Source organism: Phyllostomus hastatus, unplaced genomic scaffold (genome assembly GCF_019186645.2).
Source record: "Phyllostomus hastatus isolate PE091 unplaced genomic scaffold, TTU_PhHast_1.1 phas_contig_283, whole genome shotgun sequence".
In the NCBI taxonomy this organism is placed as follows: Eukaryota; Metazoa; Chordata; class Mammalia; order Chiroptera; family Phyllostomidae; genus Phyllostomus; species Phyllostomus hastatus.
In genome coordinates this window covers 6,717,717-6,740,823 of record NW_025333833.1, presented here as the reverse complement: position 1 = coordinate 6,740,823, position 23,107 = coordinate 6,717,717, and the positions used below count along the sequence as shown (strand labels likewise).

The following is a 23,107-nucleotide window of genomic DNA, read 5'->3' as shown; positions in this document are numbered from 1 at the left end:
TAGTTGAAGGGATAGAATAAGAAGTGTTTCATTTAAGTCAACTCTAGTATTACTTTTGGCTTTAAGTAATGGTTGACTTTTATGATTCCGTGTTTCTTGACCTCCCTGTGATTTCATGGTGAGTTTTACGTGTGTTTTGAAGAGAACTTGCCAACTGTGAATGCTTATACCCAACAAATAGAAACTTCTGACCTAGGGAGTCATAGCATTACAGCTTTTAGTTGTCGTTTGTTTTGTTTAAAGGTAACAGGATGTCGACCAGGTAAATCCGTCTCTGTGGCCAAAAGACTGTGGGCGATGCCTTTCCGCCGGCAGCGGCCGCCCCTGCTTTCCGCAGGCCACTTTGTGCGCTAGAAAACCCCGTTCTTAACTTCTCTCTCCTTTTTCTTCTCCAGCTAAACGATACATTATCTTTTTTTTTTTTCACTTAATTTCATATCTCTTTTAGGAGATTATTAATGCCAGGTCCTCATACCTGGCATTCCCCACCGCATCCGCCTTCGTGCCAGTCGCCCTAGATAAGAGCTTGGTGATTCGCACTGAGTTTCGAGAAAGGGAACCAGAGAAAGCGGGAACTGAGCTGCACGAGGGGAGGGAGTATAGGCAACTGGTTCACAAGTCCGAACTCAGTGGTCGTCGGTCGAAAAGTATCTTCTCATTAGGAGTGATGACGGGCAGCAAACAATTCAACTTTATTCAGATTTAAATATGGCAAATATATTTTTCTTTAATTTCAGATTTATAAATGTTGAATCAGTTTATTTCAACTAGGTAAAGTATACACATAATTAATTGTATATACTGGAAATCTCAGTTGACCTTATTAATGTGGATATGTCTGTATTTTAACCAATTTTTTGCTCTTCTTAATTTTTATAAATCAAGGTGATTTTTCTCTTGGACAAGAGAAAATGTTGAAGTTTAGAGGTACTTAGAACAAAATCATTCACAAGTATATTTGGAAATACTAAGAAGTAAGATTAAAATATACATGTTGCTGTAACCTCTGAATTCTTAGCCAATTATAAAATATATATACATATACAAGGATATTCAGAGCAATACTGTTAAGCAAAAAAAATCTTTAATATAAATACCTAAGAACAGATGTTATGTTGAAAAATGCTAAGAAACAATAGAGAAATACTTCAAGAGTTTGGGGTGTGGCCTCCGAGGTACGACCCGTTCAGTCTCGGCCCCACTGATCACTGGCTCTGGAACCTCGGCAGTGTCCTCAGCCTTCTCATTCTCAGTCTGCGCCCTCATCTCCGGATGGAGTAAATAACAGTGCTGATTTTGTGGTGCATCTTTAAATAAAATAATGTTTGTAAAACAGTTATGGTGCTTTATTGTATGAATGTTAGAGTAAGAAAAGATGATTTATTACAGTCATTCGTAAAGATACAAAATGATTTATTTTACAGAAAAAATATAACACAAATTACTGAATGGAGAAGCAATTTACAAAATAGTATGTATGGTATGACCCAGTTTTTGTAACAAAAAGAGAAAAACAAAACATGTAGCTTTATTTAAGTCCCTAGACTGTCTCTATATGATAGAATTATCAGTGATTTTTATATTCAATTCTTTTTTTGGTAAACAACTACTTTTGCATATTATTTCAGTAAGACGAGCTACTCACGTAGACCATTCAACCATTTGCAGGGGTACCCACCCTCTCGGGGTCTCTGGGCCACACTGGGAGAAGAAGAGTTGCTTGGGCCACACATGAAATACATTGTGATGCGTAATCACAGAATCTCACGATGTTTTAAGTAAAGTTGTGACGTTGTGTTGGGCCGCACTCACAGCCATCCTGGGCTGCATGCGGCCTGTGGGGGCAGGTTGGACACCCCACTTCCACCCGTGAGGGTAGAACTGAGCTGTGAAAATAGTTTATATCAGTGCACCAATACCACTCAACAGTTGAAAAGTGAACCAAGCAAGTGGAACAATTACATTCGTGAAATTAGAACAACTCCCAATAGACCTTTCTCATTTGATGGTTACCAATGACTAATATTTAGTAATGCCCAGGTACTATTGAAAGCAGTTTTTAAATGATTCAGTTTTCAAAATATTTTATCATAAGACTCATCTGATTCTATAAGGTGGAATCATTACATTCCACGTTTAACTGATGAGTAAAACTTAAACCAGAGAGGTCGCATAACGTCCCCAAGGTCAGAAACGAATCAGTGGCACACTGAGCGTTCGGACTCAGTCTTGCCCCAGATTTTGCGTTCTCGTCCACCACACTGGATCGCCTCTGATGAGTGGTGCCGAGTTTCATGCCGTGAAACCTTAAATGCTCTAACTTTCTGTGTTTGCCTCAGCTCCACGGACAGCCAGCTGAAGCTGTGGAATGTAGGGAAGCCGTACTGTCTGCGCTCCTTCAAGGGCCACATCAACGAGAAGAACTTTGTAGGCCTCGCTTCCAACGGAGATTACATAGCCTGCGGTAAGGAGAACCAGCTTTTCCCAGACTTTTGCACAGGCGTCCGTTGCTGAAATAGTCTCCAGGGGACTCTCCCACCACGCCAGGACAGGACCCGCGCCCTCGGAGGGCAGCGTGCTGAGCTCCCTTGGGTCGCACTGCACTGGTCCGTCCCCTCCTGTGCTGCGCACTGACAAACCCGGGCCCCACGCCCTCGGGGGAGGCTGGCGTGTATGTTTTCAGTCGTTCTCCACTGTAACACAGTTTTTATACATGCTCTGTGAAAGACAGAAAAACTGTCTGCTAGTACCCTAACTGAGGAGACATTGCTTGTCTCCTCGAGCTGGATACTCGTTTCCCCTACAAAGTGGTCTCTTCTCGAAGCAGTCTGTCTAGGTAGTCTTGGTCTGCTGTTCTGGGGCTTTTTGTTGTTGAGAATTTAGACATTTTTAAGTCAGAAGTAGAAAAATCAACTTTAGTATTGTTCAAATGTTGTAATGTATCTAATGCCTGAACCTATGAACTTTCATCAGTCCCTTCAAATGACTTGGCCGTCACTGAGTGAGCCCAGCCAGAACAAGTCTCTGCATAATTATTACTTCTCATAGACTGCTCAAAAACACAGGTTTCTAGGCCACTCACTACCAGAGTAGTGCCTTGACTGGGGAATGAGAAATAAATTTTGTAGGTTATTAAAATGTACCTTTATAGGTGCGATAACTTTGTTTTTTCTCTCTAGATGAAATCATTCTAAATATAATTGAAGATTCATGCAATAGTAACAATTTTTTATTTTCTCTAGACCTTTCCTAGAAATGATTTTTGTATGGTAATTTCAGCCTGAAATTACCAATATTATTATATCATTTAACAATGATTATTTCTTTAGATTAGTAAGGTATAGATAGCTTTTCTCTGTGAATTCTTATCTGACATGATTCTCAAGAAATCCTGGGCTCTGGTCTTTCCAGTTGAACCATAAAAGATGATTAGCCTTTGAGGTTAAACACTGAGTCATAAATTACCTTAAGAATGTGCTGTCCTAATTCTGAGTTGTCTCATTCTAAAAAAGTATTGTTTTATTTTTCAGGAAGTGAAAACAACTCTCTTTACCTGTACTATAAAGGACTTTCTAAGACTTTGCTAACTTTTAAGTTTGACACGGTCAAAAGTGTCCTGGACAAAGACCGGAAAGAAGACGACACGAACGAATTCGTCAGCGCCGTGTGCTGGAGGGCGCTGCCAGACGGGGTGAGTTTCCAGCGGTGTTCGCACCGCGGCGTCTTACATGATGCTTTACGTTTGTGTGTGCACAGGTGAGTTTTAAAGTTTAAAATATAAATGGATGTGTGACGTGCATTTTCTTTTTCGCTCAGCCTTGTGTCCCTTGTATCTCAGGGAGTGGTTGAAATGTCACTCATGGAGCAGTGGCGTGCTGGCGCGATGTTTCTCCCGGGCACCCAGAGCACCGTGTGTGCCTCTGGTGCCGCCACTGTCACACGGCTCCCCAGTCTCTCCTGTAAAACTGGAGCTTCCCCAGTGTGTACACTACTGCTTGTTTTCCTCCATGATCACACGCAGCGTGTGCTCAGTGAGCATGCAGCTGAACCCGATACTGCGTTAGGAGGAAGTTGTTTTGGTGTAGATAAAGGGGAGTGGTCTTTACAGACAACTCATTAAATATTATTTCCAGCCAAATTGCTCTCTACAAAATACAATTACACAGGAATATTTAAACATTTAATTTCTTAACAAGAAAGTTGTTACTTCTCGGTCACAAAAAAAAATGTTTTCTCAAACTTGTCACTTACTCATGCACTTTAAATTACAAGCTTTCTAATAAGTTATAATGAAGAAATAATTTATTTTGATTTTCGTAATCATTATTCTTTAATGTCATCTTTTTAAAAATAGCTTTTTAGGTGCTTGCTTGGTTGGTTTTATTTTTGACGCAAAAAAAATTCTTGTTGATGGGTACTTTAAGATACCTGAGCTCCAGGTACAGTTTCACTTCTCTAGGACACAGTCCTCTGCTGCCTTATTTAAAGTTCTCCTCCTCAGTTTCTAGTTCTGGTAATGACAGACTAAGTGATGTGGACCAGCCCTCCCTTAAGGAGAACTAGCAAAGTTGGGCCAAGTGTATGTATTATAAAAAAGAAGAATCTGCTTGAAGAAACGGGAAAGTAAACAAGATAGAGAAGCATCCCAGCCTAGGAACGTGGGCCTGACTGTTGGGGAGACTGGTCGCCGGGAGCACGCGCCAGGGGTTGAGGGCGCTCACGGAGGCTTCCGAGAGAGGGGCTCGCGGACCGCTGTCTCGCGCCCACCTCCGTACTGGCTCGCTCTTTCCGTCTAGGCTCCCAGGGGCTGCAGTCTGCGGTGAACAGTGGGAGATACGCCCGAACAGAAACTGCAGCTCAGCTTCAAATCACATCAGTCCTGTAGTTACAGGGAGGTGAGCCTGGGTCGCTAGTGTCTGCAGGATGCCCCGTTAAATCCTCTCTGGGAGATCCTCTGCAGGACATCACCTGAGGCTTTCATTTATTTTACTGTTTTTTCAAAATTACAAAGGCAGTAACTAAGGCACAATAAAAAAATAGAGGAAGAAGACAGCATGGATAAATCCAGCAAAAGCAGTGGACAATAGAAACAAAATCACGGCATCTCTGGATATTGGAGGGATCAGACAAAGCCGGAAATCATCCATGCTGACGTGATTAAAGACAATTCTAAACATTTAAACTGGGAACTAGAAACTTTTAAAAATGAAAATTCTGGAACCGAAAATATATAATTACCAAATTAAGAATTCTGGTTGGGTTGAATGGAAGATAAGCCTCAGCTGAAAACAGAATTAATGAACTTGTAGGTAAGTTGGAAGAAAATATACTGAAGGAAGCGTGGAGAGACAAAGTGATGAAAAAAATTACAGGAAAGAATAGCAGGTGAAGTAAGAAAGATCAGCATATTCAATGGGCACCCTAAAGGGAGAAATGAGAGATAATCCTGCTGAAGCAAATATTAGAAAAATTGTTGTTAAGAACTTTACAGAGTCGATGCAGGACATCAAGACAGAGATTCAGTAAGTCTTTGCGTCTCGGGGAATAAATGACTTGCCATCTGCAGTGTGAGTACAGATTTAGTGTCCACCCTGAACTCTGAGCAGACCTAGGCCTGCCTGAGAATCTGACCTTGGGCCTGCCTTCCCACAGCACTATCTTATGGAAATACACTGAGCCTAGACAAGTAAGGAGTGTTGTGTGCTAAGACCGAGTTACCTTACATCGACAATGAAACCTCACCTGTGGTCTTGCATCTGCAGTGGGAAGACTGTGAGTTGGCCTATCGGCCTTGCGTCTATGCAAAGCGAACGGTGTGAGACTGGCAGGAAACCAAGGCTTGCGTCTTAAATGTCCTTGGCAGCTCTCCGTCCTCTCTGTGTGAGTGGGGGGACGTCCAGGAAGCTGTGCATGTGGACACTTGCTAGGCCTGTGATGGGCTAAAGGTCCCGTGCACGCCGAGTTTCCTCTCCCGCGTCCCTCTCCAAAGCTGACCCACTCAGTGGTGGACTGGAGCCAGCTGTGTCCAATCCTGTGACCCCCTCCTGCTAGTGGGGCCGTCATACCCTGTACTGTGCTGTTATTTGTGTTCCTGTCTCACATTTTTTGCCAACCTGCAAAGTCCTTGAGAAAAAGGCATCCTAGCATGTTGGGTAAGAAAGGGCACAGACTCTGGGTCCAGGCCGCCGGGGTTCGGGTCAGACCGCCCACTCGCTGCGTCCACCACCAGGCTGGGGTCCGCGCTGCACTGGGCGTCGGTGCCCCGTCCGTAACGTGCCTATGGTGACAGTAACCCACCTCTCAGGTCTGGGTGCGGTTAAAACTGACCGGTGTAAAGGGTTTGGAATAGTTCTGAGCAGATAGTGAGAGCTATCTGTGTGTGTTTGCTTTTACCGTCGTCCTTTTTAAAACTATTTCTAGCAGTAAGCTAATGGTTTCACAGGACGTGCAGCTGATAGGTGATTGTTGAAATGAATGATACGGTCCTTCGGCCCTGGCCTTTACCTTGTTTGTTGCATAATTGATTAAATAGTATTTTTTGAAACCAAAGACGTGCTGGAGTAGAGGTGGGAGGTACTTCTAGTAGAGTCACTTAAGACATGTTTCCTGACACGAACGTTCATTGCAGCTATAGAATTTTTTTCTAATTGTCATTTGCCCCTTGGGATGTAACCTCCAGGCTTTTGCCCATTTTCAAAAGCAATGAAAATGTTGAATTTGTGTGCAGCAGTAGAGGAACTGGTATTTATTATTGGCTTAATGTTTTTGTTAGATTTACAGTCTCTTCCTTCTTCCCTTTCTCCATTGCATTAGTGCTGTGTGACAATAAATCTTCTCTCAAAGAGACTTAACATCTGTTTTTCCAATTTTTTTATGTTTTTATCTCAAAGCCAGGCATCCCTCTCTGACTTAGTAAATGCTGGGTACAAACCATCAGATCGCACCCAGTGCTGGGGAGTCTAAAGCGTGTGTAAAGCCAGCCTACTTCCGTTGCAGTGCAGGAGACATCTATAATAACATTTATTATAGCAATGGTTTTCAAACCTGAGTGGTCATCAGGATCACCTTGGGATTGTAAAAAAAAAATATATACAGCGAAACGGTTGTACTCTCAAATGCTTGTACACACCCCTGTGTGGGGGAGGAAGTGGGGAGGGTAAAGATTTGTACTTTGAAAAGTTCTTCAGGTCTTCTTGGAAAATTATATGAGCAGTCAAGTTTGGGAACAGATGATGCACGTTATCACTGGAAAGAGATTTGTTACACACTGTAGCCAAGAGGCATAAACGGCTCTCAGCATCTGCGAAAGAGAGAATCATTGTAACTAGGAATACCTGCCGTCTGTTGGATTTTGCTGTTCTTTTACTCCCTCAGGAAGAAACACAAGCAAAAAAAAAATATGATGTGGTCTCCTTTCCTTTAACTGTTTTTTAAAAAGCTACTTCACCATACCGTGACCTCCCACACTCACTGGCTGTTTCTCTCCCTGACTTCCCCACTGAACACTGAGAAGACAACGTAGGAGCATCTTTCTCTCTTGTCTCTCCTTTCTCCATGTCCGGTTCCCTTCTTCCTTTTACCTTTCCTCTCCTTTCTTCTTTCCTCCAGCCGGACGGTTTATAACACTGTAGAACACTTCCCTGCCTGGAAGAGGGCCAATGGGAGTGCACTCTTGTCTGTCTGGGGCACGGAAGGAAAGAAGATTTGGAGCTCGGACCCTGACCTCCTGGAAGACGGTGGCCCCCATCTCCTTCCCAGTGCCCCCCCACTTCCCACAGCGTCCACGCCAGAGGGGGTGGGGGGGATGGAGAGGAGGAGGAGGAGGAGGCCGACAGGTGCTGGAGGACCGGAGCAAACCTGGGATGCATTTCTTCGTTAAGTAAATTACACAAAGTGTAGCTGTTCCTTACCCCAAGTCCAGTGCTGTACGGACAGCCTCCATGAGAACGTTCGTTGCATTCGATGTTTTATGGTGAATATTGTCACGGAAACAACGAAATAGGATTTAATGGGTCTGTTGACATTTTTAGTACTTCATTATTGCCATTTTTATAGGTACCGTAATGGAATTTGACCTCTATTACGGTGGGTCTTGTAATTTTTTTCTCATAAATTGCTTTTTTAAAAATAACATTTGTCCTTCTGCAGATACTAGTTCTGAAGCCTAGGATTGACACAGATCTTTAAGCTACCAGGATTTTGTTTGTTGGGTGTTTTCTTTTGCTTTATTTAAGAGAAAAAAGGAATATGTTAATTTGAGAATGCATTCTGAATTGTGCTGTTAACCTAAAATTTCATTATTATCCCACCATGCTTAAGCATGTCCAAAGTAGTTTGATAAGGGAAGGGATTTAACTTTGGTTTCTAGATGTTTATTTTCAGTTAGTTCCTACAAACTTCCATATTAGTAGCAGGAGAGTGAATATTGAATACCATTTTCTTTCTTGTTAAAAGGCATAAGTAAATGCTGCTTGAATTGGTTTCGTATGCTCAAGCACATGCAGGGGAACTACGATCGTTGGCTGCAGAATAAGAGCCAGGCCTCCTTGTGTGACCCCTCACGTCCTCACCCATCAGGGCACCCCTGCCCTCCAGCACGGCACCCACCCCTTCACTGGCACCCGTAATGCCCGGTAGCACCAAACTGCTCAGAGAGCCTCAAGCCCCCACCGTGGATTCTGTCTTGTCTTGTTACCGTTGCGCCGCTGCCCTGGCCACTGCCGTGCCCAGAGGTCCTCCCCTGCACCTCTGTTTGGTGTCTATTGTGATGCCATAAGCCCGGAAGCCCTTCCAATTGAGTGTCGTCGCCACGAAAAGTAGTGGTGTTCATTGGCTGGGTGGACGACTACCGTGAGGTTGATCCAGCCCTACCTTCCTCCATTGTAGGGGTGACTCGCACCCTGTTTCCCGCGGGGCGTTGCTCACACCTGCTGCATACTGCCGGTGGCAGGACTCGCCCGCTCCGCAAGGACGCCCATTATCGTTTCCCCTAAGTCTTCCAAAGTTCTCTGGAAAGAACAGTTCCCGTTTCTCCTTCCCATCACTCACACACAGGCAATACTGTTTTAAATGTGCAGTGTTCTAGAGCTTGGGCTTCCACGTGCAGTGAAAGCCAGCATTTTCTGAATTCATTTGTCGTTGTGCTACCCCCCCTTACCCCAACTTTACACGACGCTTTGAGGGCACAATGGCACGTGACAGTGTGGGCGGGGCGTCCAGAACCGCCTGCTGTGCGGTTGTGCGGACTCCGTGTCTCCTACTTGGTCATGGCGAGTGCGACACACGCATGCAGGGTGAGAGGACGGGGCGCTCGGGAGGGCGTGTGAGCTGCACGTGTGGACAGCGGTCCGGCTCGCAGCCCCGCCCCCCCCACTTCGTCTTCAATTCTCACAGATCGTCGTTTGCGAAGGCAACTTGCCGCTGCAGTTCTGTGAGCCATTTGTGTAATTCACATTCAAGCACTAAATGTGCTATCTTTTTTAGCCAAATAAATGTATATAGGGTTGTGTAAGTGTTACAGATAAACTCTTACTTGCATAATCATTCTCACTAAACTGAATAGCTTCCCTGGGTTAAAACTCCTGTCCTATTAATCTTGGTAGTCTCTTGTCCTTGCATAGGATCTGGTAAATAAGCAGCCATAAATTCTCTTTTTTAAATAATAAGTAAATCTTTCTTCCTTCCTCCTCACCAGGCCCCTGACCAGAAGCAGAAAAATCCATATTTCTCCTTTCTCTGAGTTCCACATTTATAGTTTTCAACATCTATACTAGTGTTTTTCAACATATGGTCTATTAATGTGTACTTCAGAATTATTAATTACCTAGAATGTGTGTTCAAAAAGCAAATTTCTAAACCCCAGAATTACTCATAAGTCAGAGTTTCTGAGGGTGAGACCCAGGAACCTTCACTGTTGTTGTCATTGTTTCTTTGTGCGATACACAGTTCTCTTATTTTATTACGAAATAGCTCAGAATGACGCGGGAGAGAGAAGCAGAGATCCCGTCCCTGTCACGTCCAGTCTTGCAGCGATCCCGTCATGTTTCCATTTGAGAAGGGGAAAGCATTTCCAACAGCGACCGCCACCCACCCGTTCGTTGCACAGGAGTGATAGGTGTGATCTCAGACCGACCCTGGAGCCACGTAAGATGATGGCTTTGCAAGGTCCCTTTGGGAGCTGGTGACTGGAAGAGGTTGTGAAGGCCAACTCTAAAGAAAGCATCAGGAGTAATGGACTGGGCTTCTTTTTGATCTTTTCGTTGGCAAAAATAAAGGCTAGAACAGTCAGTCTTCTAGTGAGTGTACTAAATCAGGATCTTAAGCTGGGGTCAAAGATCTGTCTCCCAAAAGGCAACATCTAGATGTTTAATCAGCCAAATGTGGCCGAGTGTTTACCAGTTTTTTATAAAGGCTGTAACCTGGAGAAGGTGCACAGGGAAGGTATCGGCGGGGGTGGGGTGGCCCGGGCTCCCGTGCCCTCTCCGGGCATCCGTCCCTGCAGTGTGCTCACCCACTCGGACGTGCCCGAACCCCCGACCGTAAAACACTGCCCGTGGGCTGCGTCTGTGAGAAGTGCTGTAACATGATCAGGCTTTGAGCCCTTTTATGTTTGTATTTGCTTTATAAGTCTTTGTTGAATTAAAAAATTAAATTTTACTTAATTTTCAAAGACCCTAACTGGTCACAAAAAGAAGTGAGGTCAGTTTAAGTCAGGCAGTGCACTCTTTGAGGATTTATTCTGTACAACCAAAAGAAATGTATTATGAAGTGCTGTTTCTTAGATTTTTCCTTTCAGCTTCTGACAGATGAACTTCCTTGTGTCCTTTTGGCTTTATCATTCTTCTAAGTCTTTCGAGCCTGAAACTCTTAAATCATTATTGTTGAACCTCTTTTTTTAATCTTCTAATTATTCATCAAGTAATAATAATACTTTGTTCGAAATACCGCCTATGTTTATCTCTTTTTGCATTTATTTGTGCTTTTCGTCTCCTCATTCCTGTCCCCCCTTCCCTTCATAGATTACTTTCAACACCTTTATGTCCCCTTCAGCTCACCCTTGTGCACCGCCGCCGGATGTCCTGAACCATCGCCCGGGGGATTCAGACAGTCAGACATTGCTTACTACCTTTAATGACCCTAGGTCGTTCAGAGAGTTCCCCTTCAAACTCAGTATTTGCATTTAACTCCAACTTGTATATTTGGCCATCACTAAAAATTACAGTATAATTTGATAAATATATTTCCTCAACTTGATTATTATATCTATTTTACTTCAAGTGCCTTTATGTACTTTAAAAATTGTATTATCCTCACAATTAAATATGATTCTTCAAAAAATCCCATTTAAATTGTAAGGGGAGAAAACAGAAGAACTGATTCAAAGGTAACCTAGATTTCAATCTGAGTAGTTAATTAGAGGTCAGCCTTTAAAATAAGTATAGAGTCCACTCTAGTGAGAGACGTGATTTTGAACGTCACTCCTTAATTTTTCTCTTGCCGTACATGTTTGACCTGAGGCGTTACGTCTAAACTACTAGCACTGTTCAAGATTTTCAGGAATCTGAAATAACGCTATTTGTCTAAACTTATTTTTATTTTCTAACACAAACCATCTATTAAGAGAGTTTCTTTGTTAGGCCACTCAGTTCCCGTGATCACCTCGGAACTCTGTTCGCGTTGCCCCCACATGCCTGGACTGCCGTGTGTGCTCCCTCCCACGGGCCTGAGTTCCCTCGTCCTTTCTTTGCACCCAGTCCTTCCTCCCCGGCCCCTGCCTTCACCACCCCTCTCCTCCACTTCGGGCTTCTCGCGGCCGCTGGGCCCTGTGGGGGGCGCTCTGCCGGCTGCCCGCAGGTGCTCTCGTCTCTGTAACTGTGGTGCATCATCAGTGCGGCCCCGGGTGGATCCCTTGCTTCTGCCTCGACAGCAAAAAATAGCAACACCAGCAGCTACTTAGTTTTCGAGGGAAGAGAGTTACGGTAACGTTTCAGTCTACTTACCCCGAAGAGCCCGCTTGATGTGTTTTCCCCGGTTTATAAGGCCGCGAGTGTGGCGGCCAGACGGTGCCGGGGTCGTAGGGATGGTGGGACAGCTGCCCCTCCAGCGAGGAGAAATGGGGGTGTTCTCATGAGAACGACTGCCGTGTGTTTTGGGGGGTGCCTGTCACGTGCCTGTTTTTCTTTGGTTAGATACTTTACTGTGTTCTCTTTGAGTTTTTATTTAAAAATTCTATGAAGCATCTAAGACTGTCCGTTTTATTACTGAAGAAATTGAATCTCCAAGAGGGTTAAGAAGTGACAGACCAACACGCAGGTCCAGGTCTCCCCGTCTTAGATGCGCTGCTGTTTCTACCGTGCGACGGAAACAGCACGGAACTCCCAAACAGCCCTGCCTGAGCACTCGGGAGGGATCTGGCAGGTAACCGAGTAGACAGGCACAGCTCCGCGCTCAGAGCCCCCTCGGTGCGGAGCTCTCCCCCCCACCCCCGCCAGCTGGAAGTGCCGCTGCAGGCCCAGGGCGCTCGGCCTCACTGGGGAGCGCACCCAGAGGTCTCGGGGACTGGCACGTGAAGGCGATCGTAGGTTTCTGGAGGTAGCGTCCGAGTGTGTGCGCGTAAAGGGAATGGAGTTGGAAAGCGCTGGGAACGGAGGGAGGGCGGTGAGCACGCGTGATCCTGCGGTGTGTCTCGGTGCTCCTCCCCCACACGTGTTCTTTACCGCCTTTTCTCCCCGGGGGTGGTGGGGGGGGGACGACCGCTTTGAGTTTGTGCGTCGTGTGTCTCTCCGTGGTTCCCGAGTCCTGTTTTCTCTTCCACAACCCGTTGGAGTGCACTGAAGTGTGTGTGTACAAAAGGCTTCGCAGTAGTGACGCACACCAAACGTGGAACCTGCACGAACCACGATGCGGACAGACGAAAACGCCCTCTGTCCGCGGGGCGCAGCGGTCCCACCGGGACACGGAGGACTCTGGCTGGCTCAGCACAGCCGGCCGAGTCCCATCGTTCCCCTCCGCACGGCCTCCAGCCCTGTGCTTAATCTCTCTGCTGATTCAGTGTGCTGGGCTTTTAAAAAATGTTTTCACTGAATTTGTTGGGGCGACATAGGTTTCAGGTGTACAGGTCTATAATATGTCATCTGTGTATTGTATTGTGTGTCCACTCAAAGTCAGGTCTCCTCCTGCCACCGTTTTCCCTCCTATACCCTCTCCTTTCTCCCCCTCCCAGTGTGCTGGGTTACTACTAATAGACAACCAAGTGAGGTTCCTTCTACAGCCATCTTAACTGGTGTGCGAGGTGTCATAAGGCTTTTAAAAGTAGGCGTTGTGTGTTTCAGGAAGTACAGGTAGGAAGGGGGAATGAATAGAGAAGTATTTTTCTGAGGGACCGCATTCGCTGAACTCATTCAGGGTTCTCAGTGAAAGTCAATCAGTATTTCAGATGTGAAGGAGTTCATCAGAGGAGGCTTCCATGAAGTTTTTCTCATTAAGAATTGATTCGTCATTATCAAAGTGTTTTTTCCAAAATACAGTTTATGTGATCTTTCACTGCATCCCAATTTCAGAAATGACCATTTCCCGGGGAAAAGCTGGCTATCAAGTATTAACTTCTTAGTAATGAACTTGAAGTCTCAGTTTTTCAAGGAATGTGTTCTGCTGTAGGAGGGGTGTGGGTGGGCAGGGAGAGGGAGTGGCAGCGGCATTTCCGATGAGCTCTGAGGTGTGATATATAGCGCCAGGGTGTGCTAATAAGCTGCAGCTGTGGGTTTATTTATAACTGATTGTGTAAGAATCCTGTTTGCGGTTCTGAAATCCCCATATTTTTTACACCGAGCGGTTATTGCATCAGACAGTTGTTGGATAACGAGCCTTATTTTTCTAGGCTCTTTAGAGGTCCTCTGGTCTATTCTAGTCTTCATTTTAATGAACCGTTTTAACATTTTCTACTTGCACTGCTTTTGCTCTGTTTCTTTGCACGATAGATTTACATCTAGATTCAAGAGCCTTCGCTAAAATGACCTCCGACTAAAAACCAGGGACACGAGGGAATAGAATGCACATGTGCCCGTTACGCTTGAGAGGTGCGCCTGGCTCGTGACGCTGTCCAGGATGTCTCGACCGAGGCCGGAAGTGCAGTACTCCGCCCTGTGTTCTTCCCGCCGTTCTCTCAAATCCTTTGTGGTGCTCCGTCTTCCTGAGTCGACTTGCTGCCAGATGTCTCCATGTAACTGCATGTGTGTCCTCACCCTCTCCTGCAGTCATACATGCCCCTTACAGTTTTCTTCTGCACAAAATCCGGCACATCTAGTAGGTGACAGCAGGCTTCTGCTCAAACCAGGCATGTGAAGATAGCGATCCAGTGATCCTCCCACTGTAGCAAATCAAAGCTGATGATCTTAATTCAAGCTGGGTTTACTTGAACGTGAGGGCAAGCGAGCATTGTGGGCGCTGTACCGGTGCCGTCAGCTGCACGTCTGTCTCTGCTCTTCGGGGTTTTATGAGAGCTCAGACTCTGATCCTCATTATATACACTTTAAATACCGTTAAGATGGGTATTTACTGTGTCTTTACTGTTAAACACCGGATAGACCTGGAGCTGCTTTTATGGCAAAGGATATGCTAAAATCGGGGGCAGTCGGATATATAGAGGTATAGCTGTACTAGTTTTTTAATGACTGCTGCCTGTGTGCTTAAGTATTTTTAATGTTCACCCCTCAGTGCAGTTCACAGTATGTATTCCCTGATTGTGAACACAAGTTCCTTTGGGTGCCTAATAAAAAGATCAGGACGTAACAGGAGAAAATGTAAGTTGGATGCAGGGAGGAAGTGGGACCATCTGTGGTGCTCTGCCAGACAACACCCAGCCGCCCTGGACGCCCCTGTGCTCAGCGGGGTTCCCCTTCTCCGCTGCATGGCCCAGAAAGTGGCCCCAGGTGGAGCGCCTGGGCAGCTACAGGACTCGGCTCATTTGTTTCCCTTCTCATGGGAATTACGTCCTGCTTGTCCCGGGTTCTCGCACAGTTTCCTCACTTTTCTAGTCGGCGAGGGGGCGGATCTCTGCCACCTACTCTGCCCATGGCCAGAAATGGAAGTTGTTCGGGGTTTTTTACATGCTTAAATCTATAGTAAAATTCATCCACATTTTAAAACCGATTATGTCTATCTCTAGGAACAAATCCTGTAATTGCAAACTAGGTGAATAATTGTCATTTCTCAGCTTGCTTAGGATTTTCGTGTATTAGCTGCGATGGCACTTTTCTGGGCAAGCCAGCAAAGAGGAGACTTAAGCGGATGCTGGTTGGTCTCTGTGTACAACTCTTCTGTTTTTTTAAGACTTCCATCTAATTTCTACCATTATCTTTTCTTAGTATCTTTATATGGAGAAGAAGATATTAGGTGTAGTGTTAGCTTAACCTTTAGGTTAAGCTGTCAGTTTCCAAGAAAGAGGGACAAAATGAGCATTACTGGCTAGCATTTTTATTTCACCTAGCAAGTAAAAACAACCCATTGAGCCAGAACTTATTGACATTCGGGCTCTGGCAGATTACAGCTGAGGCTAAATTACTAGCCATTCAAAATGCAAGCAGAATCACTCAAAACCTGCAGGAATAACCGTGTACTTCTTGTACTTGCCACTTTTATACCTCTACGCTGACGCATAAAATATTTTGGGATTTTTTTTTTTGTCTTTATGGGCAGCTTCTAAGCAACCTTTTTTTTTTAATTGAATTTATCTGGGTTGACATTGGTTAATAAAATTAGATAGATTTCAGGTGTACCATTCTACAACACATCTTCTGTACACTGTATTGTGAGTTCACCACCCAAGGCAAGTCTCCTTCTGTCACCATTTATAATACTTGGCTTTATTTCTCTGTTGCAAAAATGAGTTTATCTTAAGTCAGTACCTGGCTATCTGAAAGACAGTTTAATCCTAAATCCTTTCATTTTTTATAAGTTCATGGTCTTGGCAGGGAGTGGGCATACTGAGATGTGAGACTCTTTTCTTTCATTGATTGTTAGTGAAATTTTGCTGATGAAATTTTGAGTGTTTCTAAGAATTCTTAGGACACTCTGTCACCTGTATGTCGGTCCGAAAAGACCATTCCAGCCGGGCAGTCACTTCCCGCGTTGGCCTGTTTGTACATGAGACAGTTATCTGTCTCCGTAGGAGAAGATGTTCAGTGTTAACCCTCTGGCTGCATCTGAGGTGGTGCCACCTATTAATGGTGTGATAGTCCTGAGTTTACCAAAAGATGTTTTCTCTTCTTGTCGGACAGTTACCAGATGTCTTCTGGGGTTTAGTGCAGTGATTGTACCGGCTTCACACCCCTCTTACGTGGTGACTGTTATTTCAGTGAGCCCGATCTCATGCTGTGTGATAACACCCCACACTTTTCCGGTCTTCCCTTCCACCGAGAATTAGAAGTTTGAGTTACGTGATAATCTCGGTGACTGGCCGAAGTGGCTCATTCTCCCTTCCACAGGGTGCACCTCATCTCGCCAGGCGTGGCTGCCTTCCCCCTCTGTGTTAAAAGGTGACTGGAGTGAAAAGGCAGAAAGAGATAGAGCTGTGGGCTCCTTCCGTACAGTTTTCACCGTTCTCTCGCTGTGTGTTCCCGTAGCGGGGGGAGCAGTCTGGGGTGACTGCCGTGTCGCGCGATGGTGGCCGTGGCGTCTCGGAGGCTGGAGTCTCCTCAAGCAGAAACTGGATGGGTCGGCGCTGTTCGTGGCTCCATTTCTGGAAGGTGTTGACAGAAGAGTCGTGTCTGGGTCCTGAGTGGACGTGGACACTAATTCTAAAGTGAATTCTGCATTACCCGTGCTGCTCTTCTCAAGGACACGTGTGCTGATCTAAGGGAAAACCTCAGCTAGGAAAACACCGCTGGAGAGGAGGAAAAGGTTTTCCTTAGCCCTCTCGGGTCCCTGGACACATGAACAGGAGAAGAGCGTTCAGAGTTACTTAAGTTCTCTGGCACGCGGGAGCCTGCAGAAGGGAGTGAGGCCCGGAGAAACAGGCCTGCGCCCGGTGCCGGGTGTGGGCGGGAGCGGGCACCGTGCGGAAGCGTGCTAGGGCACGGGGCGTGAGTTCGCTGGTGCAGCCTGTCTGTCTGGAATCTTCTCGGCATCCCTTTGTCTTTGGAGGTGAGGGTGTCCCTTTCCCCTGCACATAGGGCGGACGCCTCTCACCTGCGGGTCTCAGGACCTGTCTGGGGGCTGCGGGGTCAGCGCAGCCTTCCTGCTCTATGGTCTTCTCAGACCACTTCAGCTGAAGGTCCGCGGGCGCCAGGGCCCTGGTTCGAGGTCGCGTGTCCCAGACCCCACCGCCAGCAGTTCCCACGCCCACCCCGAAAACACGTGGCTTTGTCCCTTCTCAGAGCAACGAAGACCCGTGGATGTCTCCACCGCCAACTGCGTCGAAGGAACAGTTGGATACCAAAAATCTGAGCAACAGTGCAGAAAGTTGTTTCCTCTCACACCAGTAGCAAAAACAGCATTTTCCAAAAGTAACTTGACCAGGAATCAACAGGAAAGTTAAAGAACAGAAATGTATTAAGTTGATGGAGCACGGTTTCCTTTCAGCAGAGAAATGGAAGTTTAACTCAGGTTGGCTGAAGTGACTTGGCCAGCGTGCGGACCGGGAAATGTCTTTCTTCTCCTCCTCACCTGGTCAGGACGCCGGCAGGATGCGGCGAAGGCGGACCCTGTCTTTCACTGAGGCTTGACCTCCCTACCTGTTTCTCGGGCCTGTTGTGTGCACTCGGTCTTCCCGTCAGCCGTGTGGCCTCTGGCAGGTTTGCAGCTGTCTGCCTGCTTCTGGCCGCCTGCCCCGAAAGGCAGGGAGGCTTGTGCGCACCTCCAGGCTCCAGAGCCGACGGACTAGACTTAGTTTCCAACAGAAGACCGGTCCCAGCTCCTCCTGCTTAATGCGATCCCCTCTGGTAAACCCAGACTTGTCCGCCGTTTCCCTCTCTTCCTTCTTGCCAGAGAAATGGTTTTTTCCCTAAAGGTTGGAATATAAAAACATGCCACTGCATGCATTCTGTTTCAAGTCATCACAATGATTAAAATGCACACGCTCGGTGACAGAGTCGTTCAAAAGAAAGAGAGCCTTCCCAAGCCTCCCCACTTGAGTGTTCACGTCCGTGTGTTTCCCAGTGCCAGATGCCGGCCACACCAGGTTAGCTGGTGGATGCCGCCCACACCAGGTTAGCTGGTGGATGCCGCCCACACCAGGGACGGCTGTCAGAGACGCGCAGCACTCAACACCAGTTACCAGTGTGTCACGGGAGAAAACGGATCGGGGGAGTCTTCTGTGGGAAGGATGGTGCACTTTTCTCTCAAGTTCTTGTTACTGGCGTTTCATTTCACTTTGTTTCTCTTGGCTTTCCTTCCAGTAGTAATCCATTTCTTTTATTTTTGTTTACATTGGAAAACTTCCTATTCTACCTCCAACTTTATTGTTTTTATTAAAACTTAATCCTCACAATAAGGGATTTTGTGTTTAAAGTTTGTGGATAAAAATATGTTCAAGTTGGTTCTCTACTTTAGGTTCTGTTGGTTCTTAGGGCGAAGGGAAGAAAGACAGGAAGTTCCGCTCTGGGACTGCCCTCCGGAAGACCCTTCCCTGTTCTTTAAAAGTTCTCGTTCTCTTCCAGGAGTCCAATGTGCTGATTGCTGCTAACAGTCAGGGTACAATTAAGGTAAGCTGTTCGTCCCGCTCCCCTCCACGTTAAGGTCAGTTCTGTCTTGAGCGTGTGAGGGACTGCAGCTGTAACACGGACTACGGGGCGGTCCTGCGCCTTGGAGGTGTTCCCGGTCCTGGCTCTGTGAGTGTTGGGAAGTGGTTTGATTGAAGGGGAAAGAATCAGTAGCCTGCGGCTGTGGGGCAGACGATGGTGCTTGCTGGAGGTTGTGCGAATGCTGAATGTGTTCGTAGGGGACAGACAGGTGAAGGCTGTTCAGCATTCGCTGTGGGCCCAGCACGGTTCAGCCTCTTTCACGCCAGGATGACCACCCTCAGGGCATTCAGTGGACAGGGTCCAGGATGCAGCTAGAGATGCTTGGACGCTCACCAGATTTAAAGATATCCTACTCTTACTCTTTCTTTCTCTGGCAAGTAGGTTATTTATTCATTAGTTGCCAAGGGAAGAAAAGGTGTTCTAGTATTGAGTTGAAAATTGTTTCATTGTATGATCTTGCCATTAGTGTAGAGTGAGATTTAAAGGTCTTTGGGCACACAGTGGCAGTGTCAAATTCAGACGTAGTTTCCCACCTCCTCGTCTTTGTAGCTAGGACACGGAAGTATAAATTGTATCTAATTATACCAGTGCGTATTTAGTACTGGGCACCACACACTGGACACACAAGTCCTGAGCTAAAGCTAAGCAGTGTGTCTTTTCAAACCAACCACGATTTGGAGGTTTTTAGTACAGGGGTTTGATCAGCACATACCCTGGACACCAGGTCTTTCTGCGTATTCACTGCTAGTACAGAGATAACAGGATGTTGCTTAGTTTTTAAAAACATGTATCTATTTCTCCTGCCACTTAGCATTTGTATTAGTTTTGCTGTGGCTTCCCCACTCATCCTGAGTGGGGAATGACCTAGCAAGCAAGGGAGCAAGTCCGCGCCTAACGCCCTGCCCTGCAGACGGCTGGAGCAGACTCGAAGCAGGCCTGCACTGCAGCGCCAGCTGGCCAGACTGGTGTGCACGCCCCTCCCTGTGCAGCCGGCTCCTCTGTCTGCAGAGCCTCGTTAGGGAGCCACGAGCAGCTTAAATGGAAAGCAGGCTTCGAACTGGTCAGTGTTGCATTCTGGAAGCCTCAAGCAGGATGGTAGAAGGCCCTGGGTCTCAGCTTTAAGTGGCTCTCTGCAGTTTCCCATCTCCCTTCATCTTACGTTCACGCAAGCCCTTCAGTGAAAAAGCTGCACCTCATTACTCTGTAAGTTTGGCCTCTGAGGCAATTGGGATTGCTAAAGTATCTGCAGAAACTCAAAGCACATACTTGGAGAATCTTAGTGGCAAATCTAAGATGTCGTTCAACAGCATTGACCCCTTACGCCCGCTTGCTAACAGTAAAGACAAAAACCGCCGTGGGGCGCAGGTGTGGGTCGAGCCGGCTGCTTCCCTGCTGTGCTGCTGGGACCGCGGCCGTCTCACGCTGTTCTGTCCCGCGGGCCGGCGATGTCCCGCAGGTCCCGTGTCCCTTCTCAGCCGTTCCCCTTGCACAGCCGAACGCTGCTGCTGCTTCTCGGTTTTCATTTTAGCAGCATCGCACCTTTCTTGCATGACAAAGCACTGCTTTAATAACTAACAGATTATCTTGACACCAGATGATTAACTAGAAAATTGGGAAGCACTAGACAAAGGCAAGATTTTAGGTCCTGGGTACCTCGATCTCTCTAAACTGTTCATCAGTGGGGGAGTAAATAGACTAGAGTCTTAAACAGCAGCGCTTAAAATTCTCATCAGCATGTGGGAGGTGCCAGCATATACAGGGTGGGGGGAAGTAGGTTTACAGTTATACCCGCTTTTGAATGCAATAATAATTAATAAAAATATAAGAGTACATGAAAGTCTATTCTTGTATTATTATTTATTAAGAATTTTATTCAAAAGTGGATATAACTATACACCTACTGTTCCCCGCCCTGGATCTTTTCCAAAAGTGTTATATTTATGCTGTGAATCGGGCACTGTATCCATTCACGTATTTTAATGTGGCTTATCCTGAAGGCTTTCTAGCTAACTGTGGAGATAACCAGCCTGAAGCATTTGTCCTGCTGTTGAACTGAAATAGGAACAGATTAGTCTTAAAAGTAAGAAAGGATAAATGTCTAATTCCTTCAAGTTCTTTGGCATTTTAGCAGTTAGGAAAAGTTTTCTTGATTTAGTTCTCCATTTACAATATAGTAAAGATTTATAAAAACTCATTCTATACTTTAAAACGTTTTACTAAACTGATCCTCCCCGCCTTCCCTCCCCCCATTAGGTGCTGGAGTTGGTATGAAGAGTTTACTCAAGTTCAGCTGCGCGTGGTCCTGCTAGAACACAGCTGCGGCTGACAGCGAGAGAAGACGGACCGTCACGTCACGTCACGTCACGTCTCTCCCCAGCGTCATCATGGGTTTTGGATTTGTTTTGAGCATTTTTTCCTTTCCTCCTCCTCCTCCTGTATGACCTTTGGGACATCGGGTCACCCAGTGACCTCTCCACCATCAGTATAACTCTATGGACTTGGCTGCTGCTGGTGGTGTGGTTATATAATTTTTGTGATAGGGAAACAAATTCTTTTGAATAAAAATAAATAACAAAAAATAATAAAAGTTTATTGAGCCACAGTTGAACTGAGAAAGTTTTTTGTCAATTGTGGCAAGAGGGGGCAGCTCACACGGCCTGCAGAATAATGTACCAGTGAATTCATTTTTAAGGTCCATGTTTCCCGACCTCTTTGGAATCATGCATGTCAATGTCAATATAAAAGTAGATGGATTCCTTTCAGTGAAATTTAATGTTTACAGTAAGTGAGAAGGTTTATAACTTTACCCTGTGAATTTCTTCCTTTATTCTCTACCCAGATTCATATCATCAGCAAGCACTATACCCCTCAGTCCCTCTGAATCTGACCAGGATCTAAAATTTGACTCATTGAAACCTCATTCCAAGAGAAAGAGAATGTCAGTCTGTGACAGACGTGTCTGTCTGTGCCTTTGAAGTGTCACACATGCGCACCAGAAGCCCTACATGCAGGCCAGCCAGCCCGATTCGTAGCGGCATAGCTGTCACACGGTCATGGCCATTGGTGCCATCCCGAGCGTGGGCTGAGCGTGGGCTGAGGGCGGGTTCTGTGAAGGACCAGCTGGTAAACATTCCAGGCTTTGCAGATCACGTGGTCTGTATCGCAACTCCGCAACTCGGCTTTGAAGCAGGGAGGTGGCGGCAGACAGTACGCACCTAGCTAAGCAAGGGGGCATGGCTGTGAAACAGCTGGAGTGTAGGGTTTGGCCCGCAGACCTAGTTTGCCAGTGCCTGACAGAGAGGAAAAGAAATTTCTAAGCCATATAATCTCTTAGGTTGTCTAGCCTATTTTCTAAATAGTTCCCCGTTGGTAAGCAGTAGAAGTTGGGAGAGTAGCAGGTCAAGCAAACGTAAGAGGAAGCATTCTGCTTGAGCTGCTTTAAAAGTCTGAACGCTTTTTAGAAAAAGATCAGAACAGAATTAACGCCACACGCTTCATGGAGACAGGCACTGGGGGAAGCCTGGGGTGCACAGCCGTGTGAGTGGCCTGCGTCCTCCAGCACCCCCAGCGGACTCGGGGGCGACAGCACGCCGCCCGCCCACCCGCCCGCGGGCTCATCAGCGTCCCGCAGCCAACGTTCCCCTCCCCCGGGGCTGGTAAAGGCTGGAACCGTCCCATGTCTTCAGGTCGGCTTTAACCTTCTGCTGTGTTTGCCTCAAACTTAGGGGAAATGTTTTGGTTTTCAGCTTCACAATTTTATCTTACTTCTGGGAGTTAAGAACCTAATAAACTTTTGGACTCCATTCTGAGAGGAAAGATCACTCATTCAAAAGTTATTCCTGTCATTCGCCAGAACAGTGTTAGCTGACCTGTTTCCCAGATTAGTGAAGGACCTTTTGCAGAGGTGCAGAAGAACATTGCAGTGTAGGGTCTCCGCTGGAAGAACTTCTCTTGGGCAGGTGTGTCCAGGGAATCACCAAATAGGGAGCAGAGAGTTGATGCCTCTTTGAATGTGTTTAAATAGAGGCAGATTGTTACGGTATTTTATTTGGTGTAATTTCCTAAAAATATTTTTAAAAATTGTGGGGTCATGTTAATTTCCATGCATTTGGAAGGATTCAATAAGGTATCTAGTTATCAAAAGGACTCAATTTTTTAATGCATTTGGAAGGATTCAATAAGGTATCTAGTTATCAAAAGGACTCAATTTTTTAATGAATTATTATTTTAAGAAGGCAGTGCTTTATTTAAATTTTTGTTTTAACTAGTAAATAGTGAGAAATGATTTTTAAGTTTGTGGTAGCCTTTGTAGCGTGTCAGCATCAAATTAATATTACTATTTCTTAGAAAAATAACATAATAAATCTTAA

At 46.0% G+C, this 23,107-nt stretch overlaps 1 protein-coding gene and 1 non-coding gene across 3 annotated transcripts in view; both read left to right on the top strand.

Annotated features, from left to right (window-relative positions):
- Positions 1-21,339, top strand: part of COP1 (COP1 E3 ubiquitin ligase) — a 100,821-nt gene extending 79,482 nt beyond the window's left edge. For both annotated transcript variants that reach the window (XM_045838722.1, XM_045838721.1), the window contains exons 17-20: positions 2,340-2,464; positions 3,531-3,691; positions 18,654-18,698; positions 20,991-21,339. In XM_045838722.1, coding sequence (XP_045694678.1) covers positions 2,340-2,464; positions 3,531-3,691; positions 18,654-18,698; positions 20,991-21,008 — 349 coding nt within the window. In that variant the 3' untranslated portion in view covers positions 21,009-21,339. The remainder of the gene's footprint in view (positions 1-2,339; positions 2,465-3,530; positions 3,692-18,653; positions 18,699-20,990) is intronic.
- On the top strand, positions 12,879-13,016 carry LOC123818596. Its single transcript, XR_006785665.1, has one exon. It is a non-coding gene; the product is annotated as a small Cajal body-specific RNA 3 (non-coding RNA).
- Positions 21,340-23,107: the final 1,768 nt, after the last annotated feature.